At 37.0% G+C, this 26,471-nt stretch overlaps 1 protein-coding gene across 6 annotated transcripts in view; it reads right to left on the bottom strand.

Moving 5' to 3' along the window:
• Positions 1 to 894: 894 nt before the first annotated feature.
• Positions 895 to 26,471, bottom strand: part of ipo13a (importin 13a) — a 31,485-nt gene continuing 5,908 nt past the window's right edge. The window contains exons 3-22 of one of the 6 annotated variants that reach the window (XR_012390425.1): positions 24,423 to 25,027; positions 22,164 to 22,304; positions 21,887 to 22,028; positions 20,632 to 20,798; positions 20,032 to 20,152; positions 19,298 to 19,445; positions 17,625 to 17,806; positions 17,509 to 17,535; positions 13,631 to 13,765; positions 11,385 to 11,525; positions 11,021 to 11,101; positions 10,501 to 10,638; positions 10,310 to 10,406; positions 7,867 to 7,919; positions 7,642 to 7,708; positions 7,503 to 7,561; positions 7,306 to 7,395; positions 4,104 to 4,285; positions 1,869 to 2,767; positions 895 to 1,807 (exon numbers count right to left, since the gene is read on the bottom strand). Coding sequence is in view for 3 of the 6 variants with exons in the window: in XM_689593.9 (XP_694685.3) it covers positions 2,671 to 2,767; positions 4,104 to 4,285; positions 7,306 to 7,395; positions 7,503 to 7,561; positions 7,642 to 7,708; positions 7,867 to 7,919; positions 10,310 to 10,406; positions 10,501 to 10,638; positions 11,021 to 11,101; positions 11,385 to 11,525; positions 13,631 to 13,765; positions 17,509 to 17,535; positions 17,625 to 17,806; positions 19,298 to 19,445; positions 20,032 to 20,152; positions 20,632 to 20,798; positions 21,887 to 22,028; positions 22,164 to 22,304; positions 24,423 to 25,027 (2,673 nt within the window). In the remaining 3 variants the exon portion in view is untranslated. Of the gene's footprint in view, positions 2,768 to 2,894; positions 3,994 to 4,103; positions 4,286 to 7,305; positions 7,396 to 7,502; positions 7,562 to 7,641; positions 7,709 to 7,866; positions 7,920 to 10,309; positions 10,407 to 10,500; positions 10,639 to 11,020; positions 11,102 to 11,384; positions 11,526 to 13,630; positions 13,766 to 17,508; positions 17,536 to 17,624; positions 17,807 to 17,936; positions 18,063 to 19,297; positions 19,446 to 20,031; positions 20,153 to 20,631; positions 20,799 to 21,886; positions 22,029 to 22,163; positions 22,305 to 24,422; positions 25,028 to 26,471 lie in introns of those variants that run through there. The other 5 variants (XR_012390422.1, XR_012390426.1, XM_689593.9 and 2 more) reach the window with 5 other exon arrangements.

The raw sequence follows: 26,471 nt of genomic DNA on the forward strand, positions 1-26,471 counted from the left end.
ATAACAATAATTTCTCATGGATGATGATGATTTATGGTTTAAACAAAATACAGCTGTGTTTTTAAAAAAAAACTCAAGCTAATTTTTCTTACAGTGAAATCCTTAGACGATCCACTTCTCGTTTTCCACTTTAAATTCACTACTGGCGTTTAGTTATCATGTGAAGGCATTTTACATCATGTGCAATAAGTCAGTCAGAGGTCAGCCAAGGACATGTATAACATGATCAGAGTTTTTAATGAAAAAATTGTAATTATTTCTGTTTTAAAGATACACCACCCCATTTGATAAAACGTGCGTAAACCCCCCTGGCAGCCCATAGGCTTGTTTTATAAAGGATTTAAGCTGTTTGTTTGTTTTTTAGCTTAAACAAAAAAGGCCTCTACCAAACCACATTACACAGCACTGAAGAGCCAGGATAACATTTAAAACTTCTCAGACTGTGTTTCTATGAAAGTATGACACTAAAAGTGGCTTGAGGGTGTGTTAATTATGAGGTAATTACATTTTTTTGGGAAATCTAATTCTTTATGACTTTGTTATTTTAGTGAACATTCAAAAATCTCACACAGAACCAGTTCTAGAGTTCGACAAACCCTTAAAATGTCAAAGTTATCATCGAATTCACATCCTTAAAACTAAGCAAACTATGTAGATAATATGGCTTTTATAAAGCAAAAAATGTTCTGATGAATATTCTAAAACTAAATATTTTCTCTGAAAACAAGACAAACAAGTGACAACGCAACAGAGCTGTGGCAAAAAAAATTGAGTAAATGATTTTGCATTGCTATTCCCTCTTGAATGGATTAGCGTTGTATGCTTAACCAACAGCCGTACTCTGCTTGCATCCAATTCCTTACAAACACCACTTAAACTTAAAAAAATCATTGATACAACTAAGAAAGATTTTTATTATGCATTAAAAAATATCATATTTTGGTTTTGGGGTCTCCAACAACAGGCTGATATGTATGCAACGTCAAAAACACTTTCATTGTCTTGTAATATGCATTTATTTTTACCTCTTTATCCCAACGACTCCAATATGATTTGTTCAGCGATTCATGTTTTCCAAACCCCTCCTTTGCATGGTTATCAACCCGGTCTGTTGTGTTTGGTCCACTTGGTTTAGCGTGAGACAGAAAGAAATGCCCAACTAGCAGCCAGTCGTGGAGCAGAGTATGTGTGAGCCCAATGCAGTTGTGCAAGCAGCACCAGCATACTGCTCAATTCTTAACCAGAACCCCAAGTGATGGCAATGCCATGCATTATTCAGTATTAATCGTCACAGTGGCAAAAATTGAACGATTTTAATAAATTGACAGTGGTACGCATGTGCAAGAACAGCAGATTGTGGCTATAGCAATGACAAATGTCAGAGGGTCGCTAGCTTAAAAGCAAATTTAAATCGGTTAAGAAAGCGTCACAGGTTGTGTTTTCACGTGCTTTTAGACATAAAATGATCAATCATTTTACACACGATACACTTGCTGATTTCAAAAAAAGCCAATTTATATGACTTAACTGAACACACAAGCACTCTTCCTCATGAACATTTAGGCATGCAGTTTAAGGCTAGCCTAGCTCGCCATCTGCTGTTGAAAATAGCCTAGAGCGCCATCTGCTATAAACTAGCATAGAGCGCCATCTGCTGTTTAAAACTAGCCTAGAGCGCCATCTGCTGTTTAAAACTAGCCTAGAGCGCCATCTGCTGCTATAAACTAGCATAGAGCGCCATCTGCTGTTTAAAACTAGCCTAGAGCGCCATCTGCTGCTATAAACTAGCCTAGAGCGCCATCTGCTGCTATAAACTAGCATAGAGCGCCATCTGCTGTTTAAAACTAGCCTAGAGCGCCATCTGCTGCTATAAACTAGCATAGAGCGCCATCTGCTGTTTAAAACTAGCCTAAAGCGCCATCTGCTGTTATAAACTAGCATAGAGCGCCGTCTATTATTAAAAACTTGCCTAGATCACCTTCTGCTGTTAAAAACTAGCATAGAGCGCTATTAAAAACTGGCCTAAAGCACCATCTGCTGTTAAAAACTGGCATAAAGCGCTATTAAATAACAAGCCTAAAGCGCCATCTGCTGTTATAAACTAGCATAGAGCGCCATCTGCTCTATAAAACTAGCCGAGAGCGCCATATACTTTTTTAAACTAGCCTAGAGTGCCACCTGTAGTTATAAACTAGCCTAGAGTGCCGTCTGCTGTTAAAAGCTAGCCTAGAGTGCCGTCTGCTGTTAAAAGCTAGCCTAGAGCGCCGTCTGCCGCTCAAAACTAACTTAAGGCGCCACTACTTAGACACTAGTCTAGATCACCATCTGCTGTTAAAAACTAGCATAGAGTACAGTCTGCTATTTAAAACAGCTTAGACTCTATTCAAGAGAGAATAGTGATGCATTTTAAAAATCTCAGAATGGAGGCAGGATCCATTTCACAAAGATTTTTAGCCTCAGCTCTAACTTGTACAGATCTGTCGTGGTGTTTACATAAGATTTCACAGTGTTATATAAATCCAAGTTGAAGCCAATTATTTCAACCATACAGATTGCGTCTAGTTCTCCACTTAATAAAGTGGCTTGACTCAATTTAAAACAAATAATCCCCCCCAATACCAAAGCAATGAAGGAGCAAAGATCATCCTGGCTACTCCTTGAAGAGTGTGCTCAGTAGTTTGCTGCATATTCGGTCCCCTGTAGTCCTCGACTCAACAGAGCAAACTCTTTCACAATGTCCTTCATCTGTCGCTTGCTCACTTGTTCCCTGAGTGAACAGTTCAGAAGAAAAAATAAGCGTAAACGTGTTTAAATTGATAGTTCACCACAAGATGGGGCCAATCAGTCAAGAACAAGACAGACAAGCATATAAATATGGATGTGAACGCATTTACTGGCAGCCAAGATGATTTGAAGCACCCAATTCGAAATAAGCCTGTGTTATTCAGTGGTTGTTATCTAGGAAAATAGCAAAAGACCAATCAGAATCAAGTATTCCAGACAGCCAAGTAATAATATGTGTTAATGTGTTTAGTAAAGGATAAAGTACATCCAGGCGTCAGGCTGTTGTATAAAACTGAAGGACTTTGTTCTGCAAAAACAACCGCCTGGATGTATTTTGTCTCATGGCTACTTGCCACAAAATGAAAAAAAAAAAAAGCAAACAAAACATTGTTCTGAGCTTTTGATTATTTCTTCAAAGGCACAGCTGACAAAAACGAAAAGGTAGAATGGAGCATACACCAACCTACATATTATTCAGAGACAAAATGGCGCCAAACAGTCAAACCCAAGACAGACAAACTTATAAAAATGAATGTTAACACATTTACTGACAGTCAAGATGATTCGAAGTACCCAGTTTGAAATAAGCATGTGTTATTCAGTGGTTGTTATCAAGGAATAACATACTTTGGAATAGCAACCAACCAATCAGAATCAAGTATTACAGACAGCCAAGTAATAATACGTGTTAAGTAAAGGATAAAGTACATCCAGGCGTCAGGCTGTTGTATAAGACTGAAGGACTTTATTCTGCGAAAACAACCGCCTTGATGTATTTTTCTTATTCTTACATGGCTACTTGCCACTAAATGTAAAAATTAAACCTAAAACATTGTTCCTAGTCATAATAGTTTCAATTATTTAATTAAGGGCAAAGCTGACAGAAACGAGAAGGGTGAATGGAGCATACACTAACCTACACATTTTTCTGTCACAAGACAGCGCCAATCAACAACATGACAGACAAGCATATAAATATGGATGTGAACGTATTTACTGACAGTCAAGATGTTTCAAAGTTAACATTGTTTACTGAGCTGTAATAGTTTATTAATTCTTTAATTAAAGGCAAAGCTGAGGGTGAATGGAGCATACACTAACATACATATTATACAAAATATAAATATGAATGTGAAAGTATTCACTGACGGTCAAGATGATTAGAAGTACCCAGTTCAGAGTAAGCCTGTGTTATTCAGCAGTTGTTATCTAGGAATAACATGCCATGCAATAGTGTCCGATCAATCAAAATCAAGTATTCCTGACAGTCATGTAATAATATGTGTTAATGTGTGCTAATGATCATGCTGTGTTCAAACCTGAGGATCTGCTGGCAGAAGTGCTCTTTGTGTTCAGCGGTGAGATGTGAGCTGGGGAAACCGGAGGGCAGAAGAGCGTCTCTGAGCCACAGAGTCAGAAGACTGGGACAGTTTCTGCTCACTGAGAACAAGACCTCTGCTAAAAGCTCTGCCAGACTGCGAGGACTCTGACCCCCGATGGCCTGCAGTGGACAAACACACCAATTCTTATGTGCTTCAGTCTTTACATATGAGGTAAAGATGTTCTCAAAGCACTGCCATCTGATTTTTCAAGTTTAAACAATAATAATAATACGTTTATTTTATTTAGCGTCTTTCCAGTGCTCAAGGGTGCCTTACAACAGGTAGAAAAACAAACAGACATAAACAGAACATATAGAAACAACATCTACAAAGCTTAATGGTTGCAAATAGTTTTTAAGAAGAGACTTGAACAAAAAGAAAAGGTAAACATTTTCTGAAAATTGGATGCATTTATGCAAGATATAATAATTTATGATCATTTTTTAAACATGTGTGACTGAAAGACAATCACTTTAAGACAGCACATCTAAAAATGAAAACTCTGTCATCGTTTTTCTGTCATCCTTTCCAATGCATTACTTTTCTATTGTTTTTTTAATGTAAACACATGCTTGATGTGTTTTTTTAATGTAATTTATGTAATTTCAATGATTTTTCATGCATTTTAGACATTTTTTTGTTTGTTTTGGCCAAATTTTTATGTAAACAAAAAGAAATTCATGAGCAAATGATTCAATGACTCAGGGGCCGGTCAAACAAAACAAGTATTTGTTTTGCAATACACTACTTTTTCAATGCGTTATTGTTTTTCAACGTGTGACTTTTCTAATGTTTTTCAATGCAAACTCCCACTTGATGGACGTGTGATCGTTATGTTTGCGTCTTTTATCTTTTGACATGAGCGCCAAATTTTTTAGACACTGTGTCAAATTAAAAGATCTTTAACTTTTACAGCAGTGCTGCTCATTACTGTCAGTTCCACAGCAGTGAATCAATTCAGAGCTGGGAGGTGGGACAATTGTTTCGGTTTACAGGCGCTCATTTGATAAAGTCTATATAGGATACAGCTGAGGATACATCAATGTAGCATCATTTTTGTGACACTGTACAACAATACTTAATATTTTTACAGTACTGTAACGGTTGGGTTTACGTTGGGGTAGACATAAATAAAATGTATTGGGTAATTTAATAGATAACATAAAAAATACTCTATACAACTACTGTTTTTACATTACTGTAATGGTTCGGTTTAGGGTTGGGGTGGACGTTAATAAAATTAAATTTATTGGGTAATTTAATAAATAACATAAATTATATTCGTTAACTTCCGGCTGCAAACGTTTCTAATTCAGCAACAACCCACTAAGTAGCTCTGTTCGGATACCCTCGTGCTTTATGCTGTGGTTTTCTGAAGCATTTTTAGAAGCAAAGACACGTTCGGTGTAAATGAGCCGTTAAGGTTATTGCACACTGAATATGTCCATAATTTTTGCAGGTTAAAAAAAAATTTCGGCCTCACATTGTGTCATATCGACACATTAGGCCCTATCATACACCCGGTGCAATGTGGCACTAGGCGCGATGCAATTGTTATTTGCTTGTTTCAGCTTGGCAAGAGTCGTTTTGACCTTTTGCACCTCGCTGTTTAAATAGCAAATGCATTTGCGCTCATTTGTGCGCCCATAGGTGTTCTGGTCTAAAAAAGGAGGTGTGTTGAGGCACATTGATGGCACGTAATAGACTGTTAAATAGACCAGAACAAAGTCCAGCGCAGAGCGTGTCAGTTGTGCGCCTATTGTACAGCAATATGCAAATATCTTTACATATGAAATAGTATTAAAATATTAAGGATATATATAGGATATAATAAAAATATACATAGGATAAAAATATAAAGGATTAAAATATTACAAAACATATTAATTTCTAGCCTAATTAAATATAAAAAACAAACTTTCATGCCTTCATCTCGAGAGTTTTTTTTTTTGTTTATTCACGACAATTTTCTTTTGTATAATGTTATTATTATTATCAGTATTATTTATTATATGCATATTTATATTTGTTTTGTTAAAAACAAGCTTAGATTTGTTCACTTTTTAGGTTTTAGACCATATGGGGCACAGCATGTGTTTTAATATATTACTCAGTTTTCTGAGCACACTTCGTTATTATTGTTCATTTACTCATTTGCAGGAAATTAGAACTGAATTTTGAAATAGTTTTGAAACTAATATTTGCGCTTAACAAAGTTAATTATTTATAGGCTAATGAATGTCTGTGCGTACAACACGTTTCCCTATCCACGAGAGCGAATGTGAAAGTAAATATTGAGGAGGCTCATCTCTCATTCTCGCGCTGTAGATGCTCTGTTTAACTGTTCAGCGCTTTTAATGCGTTGTTTAACGCTCAGTTTTTCCACTTACGAAGTCTTTCATGTAAATAGCAAATGCGCTATGGTGCGACGCAACTGACTCTTAAGGGGAATGGGAGATGACACTCTGATTGGTTTATTCTCAAAACACACCTACAACTGAATAAGCTCAACCCTTTTAGACCATGGGCCACGGCGCAAATCAGATTTCCATCCCTAAAATAGCAAAAGTGGATTACGACACCCCTTAATGCATTTGCACCCTGTGCTTTGCACTTTGCGCATGGATCATCAAAATAGAGTTCATTGTCTCCAAAACTTATGTCCCTCATGAAAAAATTTGAATTTACGCATCTGAAAAGGCATTTTGACAATTCAGGGCCACCGTATAACCAAAGGCAAAATCTAAAATAACATTAGAGATACTAATCCATTTGATCTCACAACACAAAGCCCTTTATGATATGCAAAGTATGGAATATAAAGACATGAGATACAAGACCGGTTGTGGCAGGTGATTGCGGAACAGCTTAGAAACCATGATGATACATACTGATTTCAGATTAAATGGTTTGTGAAAGATTATAATTAATATGCATTGTACTCGGTGTGTTCAATCTGTCACTTCTGAACTAACTTAATCAGTGTGACCAAACAAATCAATAACACACTAATAAAATTCAGCTGTCGTTTACAATCAATGCAACTGAAAAATCCCAAACACTAATCTGTCTGAAGGCGCTGATTTCTGTCTGTAAGTGAATTGCTGATGGATAGAATGAGCATGCTGAAACATCTGACCTCCAGCAGGGTCTGCAGGAGCAGTTTGCCATCCTCCTGTAGCACATCTCTGACTGTAGGAAGATCCTCATAATGAGAGATCAGCTCCGTCTGTGCAGAACATCAGTCTGAACTAATAACACTAATAATACAAACACTGAAAAAAAGAGTTTATCTCCATGTATGTTCTGTGGTTATTGTTTTTGTACTGTACTTACAAACAGCAGGCAGGTTGCTTTCAGCGTTGGAGTTTCAGGAAATTTGAAAGATAAGATTCCTACAACACAGACAGTTAATGAACGGATCAATATAAAATAATGTTGGGGTTGATTGAATGTCTGATGACGTGACGCTCACCACAGTAGAAAACAGCTTTGATATCAAGATGGTCTGAAAGATAAAGGTCTGCCTTTCTTTTCAAAACCTGGAAAGACATTAGAGGTCATCTTTCCAAAAAAGCTCTAAAAAAGTAGTACATAGTATAAAATGATAGATAATTTAGAGAAATTAATGTAAAATATGCTGCATATATAATGTATACAAATATTCAGACTAGTGTCAAACAAATGGTAGCGCCCCGACCTGAGTGTGAAGCTGCATGAATGACTCCACCACATCTGGATGATCTCTAGAGCCTACAAAAACATTTACACATGGTTAGAATCACTCTAAAGGTAAACATTAAAGGGCACCTATGATGAAAATCATCTTTAGTAAGCTGTTTGGACAAAACTGTGTAATTATAGTGTGTCCATGGTCATATTAGAGTGATAAACCCAACAAGTCTTGTTTTTAAAATTTACTGATGTTAAAATAGGACTCACATCCCAGAGATTTTGAGGCCCACCACAATGTGATGTAGGAGTGCGCTTTTCCCCGCCCACCGAATTGATTGACAGGTGCCATGTTTCTATGGTAATATGTATACGCTTGTTTACAGAACAATTGTTTTGCAAATAAACTGGGATTAAAACATATGTTACATCTCTCTGTGAAAAGCTGCACCTCAATAATGAATTTAAAATGATCAATTATTATCAATAATTAAAGTTTAAACCGTTTTTAAAACAGAGCATGTTTGTAATAAAGACAGTAAAATCGCTGTAATTCTTAATTTTTCGATATAATCACCACGGCCACATGTGTGTGTGTGTCTCATCATTTCAGAAAGGCTTGAATAAACTCCACCACAAATACATCAAATAAACTTGCGTAGTACTTTGGACTAATGAGCTGTATTTCAACTTCATCCGAGTCTGTCTTTGATGGCTGTTTATATGAAGTAACACATGAGAAGCAGACAAGAACGTCGAAGAAGTGGGCGGGAAGAAGCAGCTCATTTGCATTTAAAGCCACAGGCTACAAAAACAGCTACATTATCGTCGGACAGCAAAATGGGCAGATTCTACATTATATATTAAATAATCCGATAGGTATTTGGAGTTGAAACTTTACAGATACATTCTGGAGGCACCAAAAGCTTATCTGACATCCTGTAAAAGGGGTAAAATAGGTGCCCTTTAAAATAAAAAATAAAAAAACGATTGTGCAGTTTTAATCTTGAACAATTTTTACATTTTTGAGACTAGATTGTGATCTCAACATGGCAACCACTGTTTCTCAAAGCAAGTCGTATAGCTTTTTTTAAATTATAATTTGTTCAAATATTTCCAAAGTAACATTTCTTTAAAAAAAATGTGTAAATGTTAGCATGTCACATCATTACACTAATGTAAAGACATTTTAATGTTGATAGAATTTTGTTTTAGCACATTAATATACTGCGATGTGTTAAGGTGCATTGTTGGCGCGTTGCTGTTTTGAGGAACTGAAATAGACTGCGCCATGGACCAACTAAAAGCAGGTCTAAAGTCCAGCGCAGAGTGTAAGCCTATGCAAGTCCAAACGCTTTCACATTGCTTAATACACACAGGATGTACATCAATACACAAATATCTTTACATATGGAAAAATTAAAGGATTAAATGTTAATCAAAAATGATTATTTTCTACATAAATATAAAGAAACACTACCTCCATGCTTTCATCTCGTTGGGGCTTTTTCAATTTACTCATGACAATTTGCATTTGTATAATGTTATTATTATTAGCAGTATTATTTATTATAGGTATATTTGTATTTGTTTAAATTAAAAACAAGCTTAGATTTGTCCACCTGTTGGGTTTTGGAGACGTTTTTATCACCCTAAAGGGCTTAAGAACAGGACGTGTGTTTGCATCATATACGTTTTTTTGACCTCACTTTATTATTTTTGACCATTTATTTGTTTGGTGGAAATTAGAGCTGAATTTAGAAATAGTTTTATAAACACACTTAACAAATGAAATTAAATATGTAGGGTAATGAATGTCTTCAGTGGAGTGTGTACAACACTGTTTCCTTATGCACCAAAGTAAAGGAGTAAAAGTAAAGTAAAGCGGACAAATGAAGGAAGCTCGTTCTTTATCCTCATGCTGCAGATGGTCTGTTTAACTGTTTTCTCACTAGCCATTTATTCGTCAGGTATGGCAACCGAAATCCAATGTCTGATTTATGTCATAGAGGTGACGTCCACACAACGTTGATATTTGGTTGTTTTTAAAATGCATTGGAAAGTGACCAAAATGCAACGTCTGTGCGACATTGGACACTGATGTCAGTCTGACGTTGGGTTCTGACATCAACACGATTTTCTTTCCACCCAAAACGCAACTTCCCAAGACGTTGGGGTAAAACACCAATCTGATGTCATATTGATGTCCTGTGCCTGCTGGGAACCTTATTTAAACTTTATTAATAATAAAAGTTATTTGCTTGTAAAGATGATCATAATGAACAAACTGTGTAAGGATGTGTAGCAACAATGCATTTGGGTTTTTGTCAAAGGAACCAACGTAATGCAAAATTCTGGGTTGGAATATAAGAACATGTTGTCACCATAAATGATTGAACACTTCAAATGCAGAACAAATAAAAAAATACATGTTGTTGATCTGTTAATAGGGACTCCTTTAAACCTCTTACCGAGCTGAAAAATGGACATGGTGATGTTGGTAATCAGCTCTAAAAGAGCAGTGATTGGAGAAAAGAGATCCTTCTCACAGGCAAATATGTGAACTAACTAGAGGGGAATGTGAAAAGAAATGACACTTAAAACACTAGACATTAAGCAAACAGGAAATATTTGTGCTCTGTATTTCAGACTGTCTCTTTACCTGTCGTGTGAGGTCTAAAGCTGAGGCTTGTGGGTAAGCGCTAAACATCTGTCCAATGAGCTCACAGAGCTGAGTCACCAGTGGTGCAAAATCATGAATAAGAGTCTTCAGTGACTTCTCAAACACAGCACACACCGCCTGAGAGGATGAGAGAGAAGAGTGAATCATTCACATACTCACACACACATTCCTCATATAGAAATCTGATACAGGGAAATATATGCAAATGACATATATGACATACAGGTTCACACTTGGATTTCACATACAGTTGAAGTCAGAATTATTAGCCCCCTTTTGATTTTTATTTTCTTTTTTAAATAATAAAAAATAAAAAGTAATAATAATAAAAAAATAAAGTACCTCTAGTAAAAACTGCAGTAAACTTTGCCTTTTTACATATAATCGAAATAATAAATGTATGTCTACAGTATATTGTAAATAAATAAAAATTAAGCTCCCCCAAATGTATACTTCAAAATGCACATTAAAACAGGGCAATGGAAACCCAAGCACTGACCTCCACCACTTCAGGATCACTCAGCCACTTGTTGAGGACAGTCTGGATCAGAGGGAAGGCCTGCTGCAGGACAACCACCACCTAAAAACAACCACAACTGCTGAGAAACCATACATTTATTTATTTATCCAAAAGTGACTTAGAGGTGAGGATAAGAAGAGAGATAGAAGTGAGGTGTGGTTATTTATTCATTTTTCCTCAGACGGAGAAGATAGAGTGTGTGCTACAGCTGGTTTGTCAAGCCCACTCAGAATTGCATGGAGTGTTGGTAATAAAAAAAGTGTCTGGTGCATTTGAAGAGAGTTGGTCTTGTTTGATTTAAAGCTGCTTGCTAATAAATAAACAAACTGATGGGTTTTCATACCGGGTTGTTGTCGAGTGGCTGTGTTTGGACATGCCTCATCACCTCCAGTCGTTCACTTTGCTTGTTTAGGTCAAATGTGGAGAAGAGATTGGAAAGCAGGCCAAGGATGTGGACTATAAGAAGCTTATTAGCAGAGCTGGGCTGCATCAAAGAAAACAGAAAGAAAGTAGAAATACTGAGTAAAAAGCAACAGTTTTTGTCTGCTTATATGCAGTTGAAGTCATAATGATTCGTCCTCTTGTGATTTTTTTTATTCAAATATTTTCCAAATGATGTTTAACAGAGCAAGGAATTTTTCACAGTATGTCTGATAATATTTTTTCTTCTGGAGAAAGTCTTGTTTGTTTGTTTTCGGCTAGAATAAATTCAGTTTTTAATTTTTTAAAATCATTTTAGGGTCAATATTATTAGCCCCTTTACGCTATATATTTTTTCGATTGTCTACAGAACAAACCATCTGTCACAATCATCAGCGATCTAAACACCATAGATCGCTGGAAAACATGCACAATTGCTAACGGACTACAAATCTGCCATTTTATGGACTACAACTTCATACATGCACTCCGCTCACACACATGTTGCTGATCCTGACTGATTGCATACACACCACCAGAGGACTGTCAAGGACTGATTACACACACTATTTAAGCAGCACTAACACTCACTCTAGTTGCTGAGTCTTGTTTTCTGTTAAGTGACATTGCAACGCGTTTCCTTTATCTTGCTTTGCAGTGTTTTGATCCTCGCCTATTTGTCCCTTTCTGCCGCCTGCCTTCTGACCACTCGCCTGTTACTTTGACTACGTTTCTGGATTGCCTGCATACATCTGTTTACCCCTGTGTTGGCCATTGCTTACCTGACCTGACCTCCCTTATAAACCTGCATTTGGATCCGCACCCCTGTTGTTAGTGTCACAACACTGTTACACCATCGTTATACAATGACTTGTCTAATTACCCCAACGTGCCTAATTAACCTAGCCTTTTAATGTCTTGAAGCATATCTAGGCAAATATTATGTACTTTCATCGTGGTAAAGATAAAAGAAATCAGTCATTAGAAATGAGTTATTAGGGGAAAATTAGGTTAAAAAATTATATTTAGGGACATTTTGTCTTCTCTATATCTATTTTGACTGTCTCTGCCTCCTGAATCTTAAATTTAGCTTCAAAATTCATAAAATAATTAAGTCTAATATTTAAATTTATTTGTAACTGCATTTTTTGAATTCTATACTAAAACATTAGGTGAAAAAGCATTACTATGTAATGAAATAAATACGTTTTTATATTTTCCTTTCCTTGGTGACATTTTGCTTGTAAAAATCCAGTCATTTCAATAACAATCCGTTTAATCCGCAGTGAAAAAAACTCCTAACGTAGTTTGTTGTGGTGCTGACTCTACACTGTAAAAAATATCAGTAAGTTAGCAGTTTTTTTGCGACTGACGTTTTTATTTAATTTCTTTCCCCCTATTATTTATGCTTTTGAATTGCATTACGGGACCTTAATCTTTCTTCCAACAACTTTTGACCTTGAAAAGTTGAAAAAGTGAATTTTATGAACATTTTTAATAGTTTAAAGTGATATATTGTCTGGGTTGGTGTTGTATATTATGCTACACAAACCTTGCAATAAGCTACCAGTACACTTTCTGTTATTTTACAGACTTGTTTCTCTATATATTATTTCTTATACTGTATATCATACTATTTTAACCTACTAAATTGTCAATAAAAGTCACTTTGTTGAACTGCAGAGATGAATTTTCAACATCAGAATTCGACAAAGCAGAGATCAACACCTCATAACGCAATTCACAACCGTAAATAAACGAAAAACACAAAATACGGAAACTTTTAATTAAAAGATTTTTTTACAGTTTAATGGTAATATTGCCTATAGTAAACATGCACCCTGATATAATATGAAAGATATAGGCAAATTTGTTTTTTTAAAGGTTTTTGCCAGAAAAAAAAATACTTGGAGCTTTATATTATTACAGTTAAACAAAATTATTGGTTCCTTTTCTGAACTTTAAATCTCTCAGGATCATTGCTGTCTATGGTGAATGAGAGAGCTCTCGGATTTCATCTAAACTACCTTAATTTGTGTTCTGAATATGAACAAAGGTCTGAAACGACATGAACATTAGTAATCAATAACAGCATTTTAATTTTTGGATGATCTATCCCTTTAAACGGATTACATGAAGTATACAGTGATTTGGTTTGTTGCTCCTCACCGGTTCACTGGCCAGTTTCTCCAGCTGTTGGATGTGAGGGGTGACCAGAGAGAGCAGCTTCCCTAGAATCTCTTCACGGGGCAGGGCTGAGAGCAGAAAGCCCAGAGCCTGCATTATCCACATGCATTGAGGACTCTGTGATAAGCAGATCAAAAGCAATTCAATTAATTCAAATGAATTGAAAAATTTACACTACTCATAAAAAGTCCATAAGTAAAAGATATGTGCATTTAAAAACATCAAAGAAACAAAATTAAAGAAACTTTTGCTATGTTTGTAAAGAGCTTTGAGATGCTCCTTTTAAAGACACTATATGAAATGACGTTTATTATTAATATTGTTTTAAAAATAAATCTCTGATCATAAAATTGATAGTATTGCTAAATATAATTACAATTAATATTAGAAAACTAATATATTTTAATATATTTTCAAATTTAATATTTTTTGACAACGCTCAATCATTTTTAAAAATTTAATAATTTTAGTCTAAATGGTCAAAAACTAAAAAAAATTTGCTGGACCATCTCAGGGTAAACTACAAAAAATATTATTTTGTAGTGATTCTGAAAAAAATGTGAGTCTTTGAATAGGCATTACAGATAAAACCACGCTTTAAATGTAAGCTTTTGATAAATAATAGCTTGAGCATAAAATCTACTTTTTTCAATATACAGAACATTTAAGGCTTTAGTAAAGTGTTTAAATTTGTGCATTTGCTTAAAGAAATGATCATGAATGTAGACTATGTTCACAAAAAACTAAGTAAGATTTAAATTAACCTATGAATCTAAACTCCCCAAAAAAGTGCTAATCGTATGTTCTAACTCAAAAATGTGTGCGTCTACATAAATAGATAAATAATACAAATAATAATAAGTAACCAACTTTATTTTTCAAAGTGCTTGGATGGTTAAAGGTTCAGTATTTAATTTTGACACCCATTGGTTAAACTAGGTATTGCACTCCTGGATCAAAACAAATGCAAGCGCAGGTTGCCAGATTGAGGACAGGAGCGAGTGATTTAAACCGTGTTCTAAATAAAAGCAATGACACCCGATAGAAGGAATAAAAGGAGTTTTCGTCCTAACCAACACCACAAATATATATATTAGAAACGGCTTCTGTTTCTCACAGGTGAACAACAGAAAACTATGACAATGATCACATCAGGTACACCATGTGTGCTTTATTCAGTGTAAAATGCTAAAAATGTGAGTTTGAATGCCATTTTACTTGACATTTACTGCCACATACTGAAAGCAGCAGCAGATATAATTGGCTAAACTGGCATTCAATTCAATTTAATTAAATTCAATTCAGCTTTATTTGTATAGCGCTTTTACAATGTAGATTGTGTCAAAGCAGCTTCACATAAATGGTCATAGTAAATGGATCAGGTTATTTCAGTTTATAGTGTTTAAGTTCAGTTCAGTTTAGCTCAGTTCAGTGTGGTTTAAAATCATTACTGAAAGTCCAAACACTGAAGAGCAAATTCATCGATGCGCAGCTCTACCGATCCTGAACTATGCAAGCCAGTGGCGACAGCGGAGAGGGAAAAAAAACTTCACCGATAGGAGAGTGAAGAAAAAAACCTCGAGAGAAATAGACTCAGTTGGGCACGACCATTTTAATTTCTCCGCTGGCCAAAAGTCTTGTGCAGAGCTGCAGTCTCAGCGGTGGAAGCTGGAAGCTGGCCCCAGCGAAGACTCTGTCTGTCCCTTGAGCATAACTGGAATCAGTGTCATACTCTCCACTCCCCCATTTGACAGATTAAAATTACCAAAAATAAGAGCGTTCCAACACGGAAAGCACATTTTAAAGCAGAATATCTGACTTCAGCATTGTTTTTCACTTGTTGAAAAACACACTGATAAAATTTTATCACATTGATAAAATGTTCACTTGTCATATTTCTTAAATATCTGCAAACATATTATGGTATTTTTATGCTTTGGAGGAGTCAATGGCCCAATTCCAATTCTACCCCTTAACCCTTCCCCTTCACGTTTTCCGTGTTCACGTGAAGGGGTAGGGGTGTCCCAATTCTCTTTAGCTTGAAGGCGTAGGGCTAAAGCAGGTCGCACTCCAGAAGCGCCGCTTGGTGACGCAAAGCATCACGCCAGGAAGCGTCATGCATTTTAGAATTCTAAACATGGGTTTCTATCAGGGTACACAACCATGACTCAGGACACTGTTCATATTTCTGCCGCGCCACAGAGCGGCATTTGAATAGTTTCATTTTAAATAACATGTGAATGTGCACACCGTGTCGCGGCACAGAGCGCCGCATCCGGTGCGTGACGACCTTCACTGTACATTCACACCGAAAGCGGCAAAAGCGTCAAAGTAGCCGGAAGTCATTAATTTTCAATGGGAGTCAGTGGCGGCAAGCGTCGAGGAGCAGCGCGGTGTGTTTTCGCCGGGGTGGGCGTTGAGGAGAGTTGAAATCAAGTCAACTTTATGATAATGAGCTACAACGCGTCTCATGCGACAATACAAAACAGTATTGCTGCTTCAGGATATTTCAGGCATATGGACAGATTGGATAATTAAGTGGAGCGAAGCAACACCACATGCAACTTGATCTTCCATTGTTAAATGAATTTCATGAAAAGTGGGCAACATTTTCACACTAGAAAGCATGTTTTATGCGGGAATGTAACTGATATGATATGCTGCAACAGCTCCTTTAATTATGAGATCAATATAGCGAGTTTTGACCATCTCGCCGCCGGAGCTGAGGCAGACAATTCTATTTTTCTACAAAAATAGAATTGGGCCAAAAACTTACATACAGCACCTTTAAACATTAGACAATATAATCATATTTAATATCGTTATTAGTGTAATGCTGCATTCAAAGAGTTACTCGAAATGCGTCACTCGCTCTAGATTACTTGAGATGTTTTCGTCTCACACAAATGTTTTGCTCAAGTCGAATGTTTTTAAGAAGTACTTCAAATCTTTAGAGTTGCAATAAATAAATGCTATGACAAGTCTGTTTTTTGTGCTTATATGAAGGTGTCTAGTGCATATGGACAGGAAAAGAGTGCATCACCTACATACAGGTGGTGTGTTTTTCGGTTTTGATTTTGTGAAAATAGCGATGTCATGCACATGTATCATGGTATGTGTAATGCTTGAAAATATTAATTTAATTTTTGAATGCAGAATACATAACTGAGATAATTTTGTGCATTTTTTGCAAACATTGCACTGACATTGTACAGTTGGAAGTCAGAATTATTAGCTCCCTTTGAATTTTTTTCCATTCTAAATATTTCCCAAATGATGTTTAACAGAGCAAGGAATTTTTCCTAGTATGTCTGATAATATTTTTTCTTCTGGAGAAAGTCGTATTTGTTTTATTTTGGCTAGAATAAAAGTACTTTTTAATTTTTTAAACACCATTTTAAGGACAATATTATTAGCCCCTTTAAGCTATGTATTTTTCGATAGTCTACAGGACAAACTATCATTATACAATAACTTGCCTAATTACTCTAACCTGCCTAGTAAACCTAACTAACCTAGTTAAGCCTTTAAACGTCACTTTAAGCTGTATAGAAGTGTCTTGAAAAATATCTAGTCAAATATTTTTTACTGTCATCATGAAAAAGATACAGTTAATCGGTGATTTGAAATGAGTTATTAAAACTATTATGTTTAGAAATGTGTTCAATAAATCTTCTCTCCGTTAAACAGAAATTGGGGAAAAAAAAATAAACAGGGGGTCTAATAATTCAGGTAGGCTAATAATTCTGACTTAAAATGTATGTAATCTACTCAAGCAAATACTTAATTTGCGTTTGGTGTAAAGTCAGCATAACTTATAGCATTACCAAATCTAATTAATACACAATTTCTGCACTTACTTTATGGATGTCTTTAACAAGCACCGCCTACGACCAAAAAAGATCAACGTGAGTTTTGTACATTAGTATGTTATATTGGTTTAATACAGCTGTTGTGGTGCTACAGCTTCTACAACCTGTGACACGACAATGATGTCATTGGCGTGAAGGTGCAGGTCATGTCGACACTCCCTGCAGATTCTCTTCAGAGCTGAGACACAAGCCACGGACAGATCCGGGTTCGAGAGACCCTGCAGGACCACCGGCAGGACATTTGCTAACATGGGCGAATGATCAGACAACCACTCGGCCAATGAGCCTGCAGGAAATGAGGACAGCAGGAGAGTTTAACCTCACCATTTGTGCAGACATAAAAATAAATGTTAATTTTAAAGAGTTTCATTCCATCTAAAAAGAAATGATGCCATGCTTTACTCATCCACATGTGTTCATGACTTATTGTTATGATCAGCAGCAGTTAGCCCATGCAGGCTCCTGGAGAACGCTCCCTGTCATTCACCCGGACTACAAATCCCATGCTGTCCTGCAGTCACACACCTGTTTCAGTTCACCTCCTGATTACACACACACAGCTGTAGTTCATCATCACTGATTACATGGACTATATATACACCATTCACACACACATCCAGTGCTGAGTCTTGTTTCCTCTAGTGAACTTTTCAAATTGGTGTATTGAACAGAAGTACATCATTTCATAACTATAAATTTTCTATTTTTCGACTTAATTAAATGTAGTTTTGATGTCTTGGTCACACAATTTGGAGGACCGGTACAAATCGCCTCGGGGGCTAATTTCGGTCTGCGGGCCGCCAATTGAATAGCCCTGATCTAATGGGTCTCTGTCATCTTTAATGTGCGTGTTCGAGATTTCAGGTGGCTTTGGATGGAGGGGGAGGGGAGGGACTGTGTATCAAACATATTATGCTACCTCGTAAGCATTTAGGCAGATCACCTACTGCAGCTTTTACATTTTCCTTACACTTAATATTTACATTAAAATGTCAGTGATGATGTCTTAAATGTGTCGTTTTCAAAGACCTTGACCATTTTAATCATTTATTCATTCATTTTCTTTTCGGTTTAGTCTCTTTATTAATCTGGTGTCGCTACAGCTGATTGAACCGCCAACTAATCCAGCGCATGTTCTAAGCAGTGAATACCCTTCCAGCTGCAACCCATCTCTGGGAAACATCCACACACACTCATACACTACGGACAATTTAGCCTACCCAATTCACCTGTACCACATGTATTTGGACTGTGGGGGAAACCGAAGCACCCATAGGAAACCCACGCGAACACAGGGAGAAAATGCAAATTCCACACATAAACCCCAACTGATCCAGCCAAGGCTCGAACCAGCGACCTTCTTGCTGTGAGGCGACAGCTCTACCTGCTGCGCCACCGCGTCACCCCCCCATTTTAATCAGTCATGCTGAATTCAACACTGGTCATATTCAAATGTGGTTTCTGAAATGTTGATAACATACATTGTTTGTCATAGTTTTTGTTTAGATTTACTTTAAGGTTTTAAAATAACAATTTTCCTATTTTTTTTATTCAGTTTTTAAGCAGCACAGTACAGTTGTTGAAATAACACCATAAACCTTCAAGGATCTATGTTTGTATTTTAGTATTTTCCAGACCTTGAATTCATATGTCAAAAGTATGCCTATAAAAATGATTTGCTGTAATTTGAAGTGAACAAGATACCAATATTGTGCCAGTTCATTATCAGGACATATTAATGAACAATGAGTAATGAATATCTGCATAAGTCTAGTACCTATGGTGAACATGATGGTCTCGGCCAGTTGAATGTTGTTTGCTGTGATGAGAGGAATCAATCCGATCAGTCCTGGAATGACGTCCGAATAGCTGACATCTACGGTCTCAGCGATGGACTGAAAGCCAAACAGCAGAGTCTCTACATCCTCCACAACAGAGAGGGGACAAAGAGGTGCGGTTTAATAGATTGCACAACATTTACAATCCAAGTCAGAATTATCTATTAGCCCCCGCCCCAATTTTTTCCCCAATTTCTGTTTCTGATTTTTTTCTAATCATTTCTAAAGCATAATAGTTTTAATAACTCATTTCTAATAACTGATTTCTTTTATCTTTGTCATTATGACACCATTTCACTAGAAATTTACATACTATTAAGATGCTAGTATTCAGCTTAAAGTGACATTTAAAGGCTTAACTAGGCTTATTAGGCAAGTTAGGAAAATCATAGTATAACAGTGGGTTGTTCTGTAGACGATCGAAAAACTAAATATTGCTTAAGGGGGCTTGAATTATTGATCTTAAAATGGTTTTAAAAAATGAAAACTGCTTTTATAAATTTTATCAAGACTTCTCCAGAGGAAAAAATATCATAGGAAATACTCTGAAAAATTCCTGAATCTGTAAACATACTTTGGGAAATATTTGAAAGAGAAAAATTCACAGGAGGGCGAATCATTTTGACTTCAACTGTACATTATACATAGACCATATTTGTAATTAAAGACTGACTTGCCATGAGGATGGATGTGTTGAGTTCGTCAGCAGTGTGCCTAGTTTATCGTACAGGTTTCTGAGGAGCTCTGGGCCCAGCAGCTCATATGTATACATCAGAGTATCTGAGATGTCAACCCTGAAATCCAATTAAACTCGCTTGTTATTGTATAATGATGCAAGTAAAAAAAAAAAAGATTGAACAGATCATTTATTCATTTTCTTTTCAGCTTAGTCCCTTTATTAATCTGGGGTCGCCATAGTGGAATGAACCACAAACTAATCCAGCATATGTTTTATGCAGCGGATGCCCTTTCAGCTGCAACCCAGTGCTGGGAAACACCCACATGCACCCATTCGCACACATACAATTCGGATAATTTAGTTTACCCAATTCACCTATAGCTCATGTCTTTTGGGCTGTGGGGGATATCAGAGCACCCGGAGGAAACCCACACCAACACGGGGACAACATGCAAACTCAGAAATGCCAACTGACTCAGCCGAGGCTTGAACTAGCGACAGGCGCCACCTTGCAGCCCATTCAATAGATTATGCCAAACATGGAACATAAAATGCACATCTCAAAGCACTTCACGGTAGCTTTAAAAAGTGTACCTGTAGGTCCTGAACTGCTCTTTATCGTCTGCAGACCATGCGGTAAAATCCTCGTCTCTGGGAAAACAGGCTTTCTGCAGCAGAACATCCACCAGCTGGAAGTACAGCGGCCTGTAGATCTGCAGGTACAGCGTCTGCCTCTCAGCATCCAGTGATGTTATATCATCCTTAAAAAACACAAATATCAACTACATGACTTAAAAATCTTGATGTTAACATTCAAAGCCATCCACAATCTTGCCCCTCCATATTTGTCTGCCCTCTTGCACATTTTTGCTCCTTCTCGCACCCTGCGATCTTCTTCCTCCCTCCACTTGTCTGTTCCCTCTTCTCGTCTTTCAACTATGGGCATCAGAGCATTTAGCCGCTCTGCTCCGAGGCTTTGGAACTCATTACCACCTGCCATCAGAAACATTGACTCCCTCACACTATTCAAATCAAGACTCAAAACCCACTTTTTTAAGATAACTTTTAACACTTAATTTTATCTGCCTTATTGCTGTGTATATTTTATTATTTATCTTGTTGTTTTATTGCTCTTGTTGATTGTACAGTGCCCTTGAGTTGCTAGAAAGGCTCCTTTAAATAAAACGTATTAATATTTTTATTACACCACTAAGATAGTTTTCCTGGTTGAGAAGAGGTACAATATGTATTTTTGAGCTGATCAACAGTTGCAGTGCAAAAGAAGCTCAGTTTCTGGCTTTTATATGGAGTATAGTGTGTATGTGTGTGTGGTCATTTGACTATAGTTTTACCCGGTTACTAGTGTACTTTTTTGTTTACTTAAGTGTCTAAGTGGTTTAAGCATGTTTAGAACTGAAAGTCTAAAGCAGGGGTGTCCAAAGTAGGTCCTGGAGGGTCGTGTCCAGCTGACTTTAGCTCCAACTTGCTAAGGATAAACTCACTTAATTTTGGCATTTTATTTCGTAAAACAAGCCACTATTTTTTGCTTTTCTGGAAGATGCTTTTTGATTTAAGAATTTGTAGATGTTTGGACTAGAAACAAAGTGAGAAAAGCATTTTTTGCAGTGTTACTAATCCTAGCTATTCATATTCACTATACTAGCCTAAACCTGTGTTAACTTCCTAATTTGCATATTTGTGATGTCAGAGGCTTTCACTGAGAAATGTGATTTATTTATAGAAGGAATCTAACTTTATCAAATTGTTTAGGTTAATAAAGGCACTCACACAAGCCAAAGAGACACTGGTCGGCATCATGTTTCATTGATGTTTCTGGGTGGACTTGTACCTGTAGGGTGTACCAAAATGTGAGCGTGAGGGAGCTGGAGGTCTCGTCCACTGGATAGTGTCCAGGTGTAGCAGTGCAGGACATAATCATGCTCACTAGAGCCTGAAAGCCCTGCCAGTGGTCCACCTGCTCCAGAAGAGTCCTGCGGAGATGAGAGGGACAGGAAAGGTGGTTTGGCCAAACAGACAAAATGATGAATTAGACCCAGGCCATGTGAGGTCATCTGAAGCTGTTATAAATGGGAGATTAATGATGCGTATGAGTCATTATGTCCAACCTGCAGTGCGTTTCTCCCAGAGCTACAGCAATGCGACAGATTCCATGTGACGTCTCCATGTCTCCATCCTGCACTGCTTTCTTCAGCTGCTCCTGAAGAGCCAGAACCTGAGGAACAACCTTCAGCAGACTGTCCACAAACCTCCACAACAAACACAGACAGTGCGAAAAATCAGTATAAATGATGAATCATGATTTCACACTCCTAATTCTGACCAGCGTCTACATTTAGCGATCAGATATATGGCAATATATGCAAATATTTTGTCATATATACTGTATAATACACACTCAAGGGCCACTATACTAGGTACACCTTACTAGTACCAGGTTGGACCCCTATTGTCTTCAGAACGGTCTTAATCCTTCGTGGCATAGATTTAACAAGGTAATGGAGATTATCCTCAGAGATTTTGCTCCATAATGACATGATAGCATCATGCAGATGCTGCAGATTTGTCGGCTGCACATCCATGATAAGAATCTCCTGTTCCACCACATCCCAAAGGTGCTCTATTGGATTGAGAACTGGCGACTGTGGAGGCCATTTGAGTACAGTGAACTCGTTATGGCGCGATATCCTGTTGGAAGTAGACATCAGAAGATGGGTACACTGTGGTCATAAAGTGATGGACATGATCAGCAACAATACTCAGGTAGGCTGTGATGTTGACACCATGCTCAATTGGTGCTAATGGGTCTACAGTGAGGCAAGAAAATATCTCTCAAAACATTACACCACCACCACCAGCCTGAACAGCTGATTCAAGGCAGGGTGGATCCTTGTTTTATCAAATTCTGACTCTACCATCCGAATGTCGCAGCAGAAATTGAGACTCATTAGACCAGGCAACATTTTTCCAATCTTCTAGTGTCCAATTTTGGTTGAGCCTGTGTAAATTGTAGCCTCAGTTTCCTGTTCTTAGCTGACAAGAGTGGCACCTGGTGTGGTCTTCTGCAGCTGACCTTGGTTGTAACGATTGTTTTTTTGAGTTACTGTTGCCTTTCTATCAGCTGGAACTAGTCTGGCCATTCTCCTCTTATCTCTGGCATCAACAAGGCATTTGCGCCCACAGAACTGCCGCTCACTGTATATTTTCTCTTTTTCAGACCATTCTCTGAAAACTCTAGAGATGGTTGTGTATGAAAATCCCAGTAGATCAGCAGTTTCTGAAATACTCAGACCAGCCAGTCTGGCACCAAAAATCATGCCAAATTTAAAGTCACTTAAATCACCTTTCTCCCCATTCTGATGCTCGCTTTAAACTGCAGCATGTCTAAATGCATTGCAAATAATGCTCATTTTATATGCAAATAATAATTTTTCAACCATTGGAATTACTAATATGTAAACATTTGTTGAAATATAATAGCTATATTTTTATATATGCATTCATATATGACGAATGCATGTATATTTAATATTTAAACATACATACATATTTTAAACTCCAATGGATGGAAAGACCATGTGTAAGCAAGTATATTTGCAATATTTTAAAATATATGTTGCATATATGACATGATATTTTGTAAGTATGAAATTTTGGGTTTTATTTTATCAATTCTTTTACTGTTTTAAAAAATATATTTTTACTGAATTGTACCTTAAATATGCCCTATAATGTGACAGTCAAAATTAAAATAAACAACTTTTAATAATATATAAATAGCTTGATTGAGAACGATTTACTCTCATTGTTGGACACATCTTCACATTTATTTTTTATAAAGAATTATGCTTTTTTCCTCCATGACTTGTTGGACGCTTCCAAGAAATGGAGTGTCACACCAAAGAACAACAAAATGCAGATGCATTCATTTTATAATGATTACAAAAAAATGAAATGTGTGAAAGAAAAAAATCATCTGACAAAAAGACAAAAACTTATTTAAAATTTGCATATAGTGTTACACCAGATGATGTGGTTTTTAATGACAAAATGTATCAAGTTCCTATGTTTTTAGAAATATATGGAAGAAAAAAAAGGCCTGAGGAATTTATTAATGGCTTCATGATTTCCTTTTTGATTTATAAGAGCTGTAATTTACTGAACTACGTTTAACTCAGTACACCATAGGACAGTTTAAAGATTTGGCTAAAAAATGTAAAACTAATTTAACAACACTGCAGTTTTTACAAGGAAAAATCCATGAAAGACAAAGAAATGTTAACCATTACCTGCATCTTCAGTGATGAAAATTCTAATAATATTCATGTGTGACAAATCGCGTCAACAACCCATGTGGTGTTTCTCACCTCTGACAGTCGGGCTGTGAGATGATGCAGACGATGGTTTCTACAGCTGCGTCAAAGATCTCTGACTCCTTTAGCAAAGTGAAGCAGCTCTCCAGAATCCCCTCACTGTCCTGCAAACAGACATCCAACGTAATCCAGGACGACACGCACCTCAACACCCGCTCCCTGACCCGGCCAGGAGCATCTGGCTGCTGGAGTAACTGCTGGAGCAGGCGGCAGACGGAGCTCCAGTGTGCAGCCAGAGCGCTCCTCAGCTGGGACCGCCGAGAGGTGACGATCCTGCTGCTTTGAAGCTCCTCAGGCAGGACGGCCAGCAGTTCCAGAAGCGCCAGGCATCGGCTTGGACCGTCACCCTCTCCTGTCTGAAAGGCGCACAGGATATCTGGGACCGCCGTTGGCCATGTTTCGGGTAGGATGTGCAGGATCAGAGAGGCCAGAGCAACACAGAGTCTGGTCAGCACCATCTTGGGCCCTGCCGCAAACTGACCAACCTGAGCCATGAGCTGCGACCGCAGAGAGTCTAACTGGCCAGCCGGGAGCTCAGACCAATGCCGGGAGATTTTGGCGTGTAATGTGCTTGCCCCGAAGAACTGGATCTCAGGAACCTGATGAGGAACAGAAGTTTGACTTTTGAAATTCATACATTTTAAAGTGTGGCGTATCACTCTAAAAATGGTGATAAATAGCAGTAAAAGCGGTTCACTTGCTTATAATCATCGAGTCAAGTCAAGTCACCTTTATTTCTATAGGGTTTTATACACAAAATGTATCAAAATATATCAAGTTCCTGTTTTCCAATGTTTAAAACTAGGCCTGAGGTAATGTTTTATGTTTTTGTGGATCTTATTTATTAGATATGTAATTTACTAAACTATGCCTGAGACAATCACACCATAGGATAGTTTTAGGATTTGGCTTAAAAATTCAAACTAAATTCAAAATGTAAAAACAGTAATTTAGGGTTAAAAATACTTCTGTAACGTCGGGGAGTGACACTGACAACTGAGGTTTGGATCCAAATGCAGGGTATATTCAAAGTCAGGCAAGCAATGGTCAACACAGGTGCAAACAGGTATATGGAGACAGTCCAAAATCATAGTTGAGTAACAGGCAAGAGGTCAGAAGGCAGGCGGCAGACAGAGACAAAAGATAAACAAGGCTGAGGTCAAAACACGGAGAAACAAGACAAGGAAAATATTGTAATGTCACTAACAGTAAACAAGACTCGGCAGAGTGAAAGGGTGATTGTGTGGCTTAAATAGTAGTGCATTCAGTCTCTGAACAATCCTCAGGTGTTGCGAATGTAATCAGTCTAGATGAGTAAGCATGTGTGTCTGGGTGAAGTGCAAGTATGAATATGTAGTCCATCAAAGGCGGAAGTGTAGTCCATGGTTATTGTGAGTGAGAACCAGCGATCAATGGAGTACGATCGCTGGTTATCGTAACAACTACAGTTTGTTAAACTACATTAAAGTTGTATTAAATATTAAATACATACAGTAAGCATAAAATAGCTAGTACAACCTTTGCTTATAAATGCTACAGCATACTGTAAATCTTATAACCCAAAAAGAGGTAGGGATTTTATATTTATAATTAATTAATTTAGCAATATTATATAATATAATATTTAAATATTTATTAACATTTTACAACATTTATTAACATAAGGATAATTGTAATGTCAAAAAAGTGAATCACAAAAGAAAAAGACTTTAGCTGGGCTTTCAGAATGAGTCACATATTTTATGCCATTTTTAAAATCCTTATTATTTATGATTATTTTTGAATAGATAAATGGGCCATTTACACTAGTGCATTTCCATTTTAAGAAGGGAAATCAGGAATTAGATGCAATAGTTCAGAAGACCAGTCTCAATTTTCAAAAGTTTGCATTTCAGTCAATCTATGCTGAAAGGAAACATCAGCATTTCCAAACTAAAACAGGATTTTTAGCATTTTCAGAACAATTCATGTTGGTTTAGAGTGAATGACAGGTGTAACCATAACAAAACTTGTGCGTTTTAAAACGAAAATGCAATAATGGCA

This window comes from Danio rerio, chromosome 2, assembly GCF_049306965.1.
Source record: "Danio rerio strain Tuebingen ecotype United States chromosome 2, GRCz12tu, whole genome shotgun sequence".
Lineage (NCBI taxonomy): Eukaryota > Metazoa > Chordata > Actinopteri > Cypriniformes > Danionidae > Danio > Danio rerio.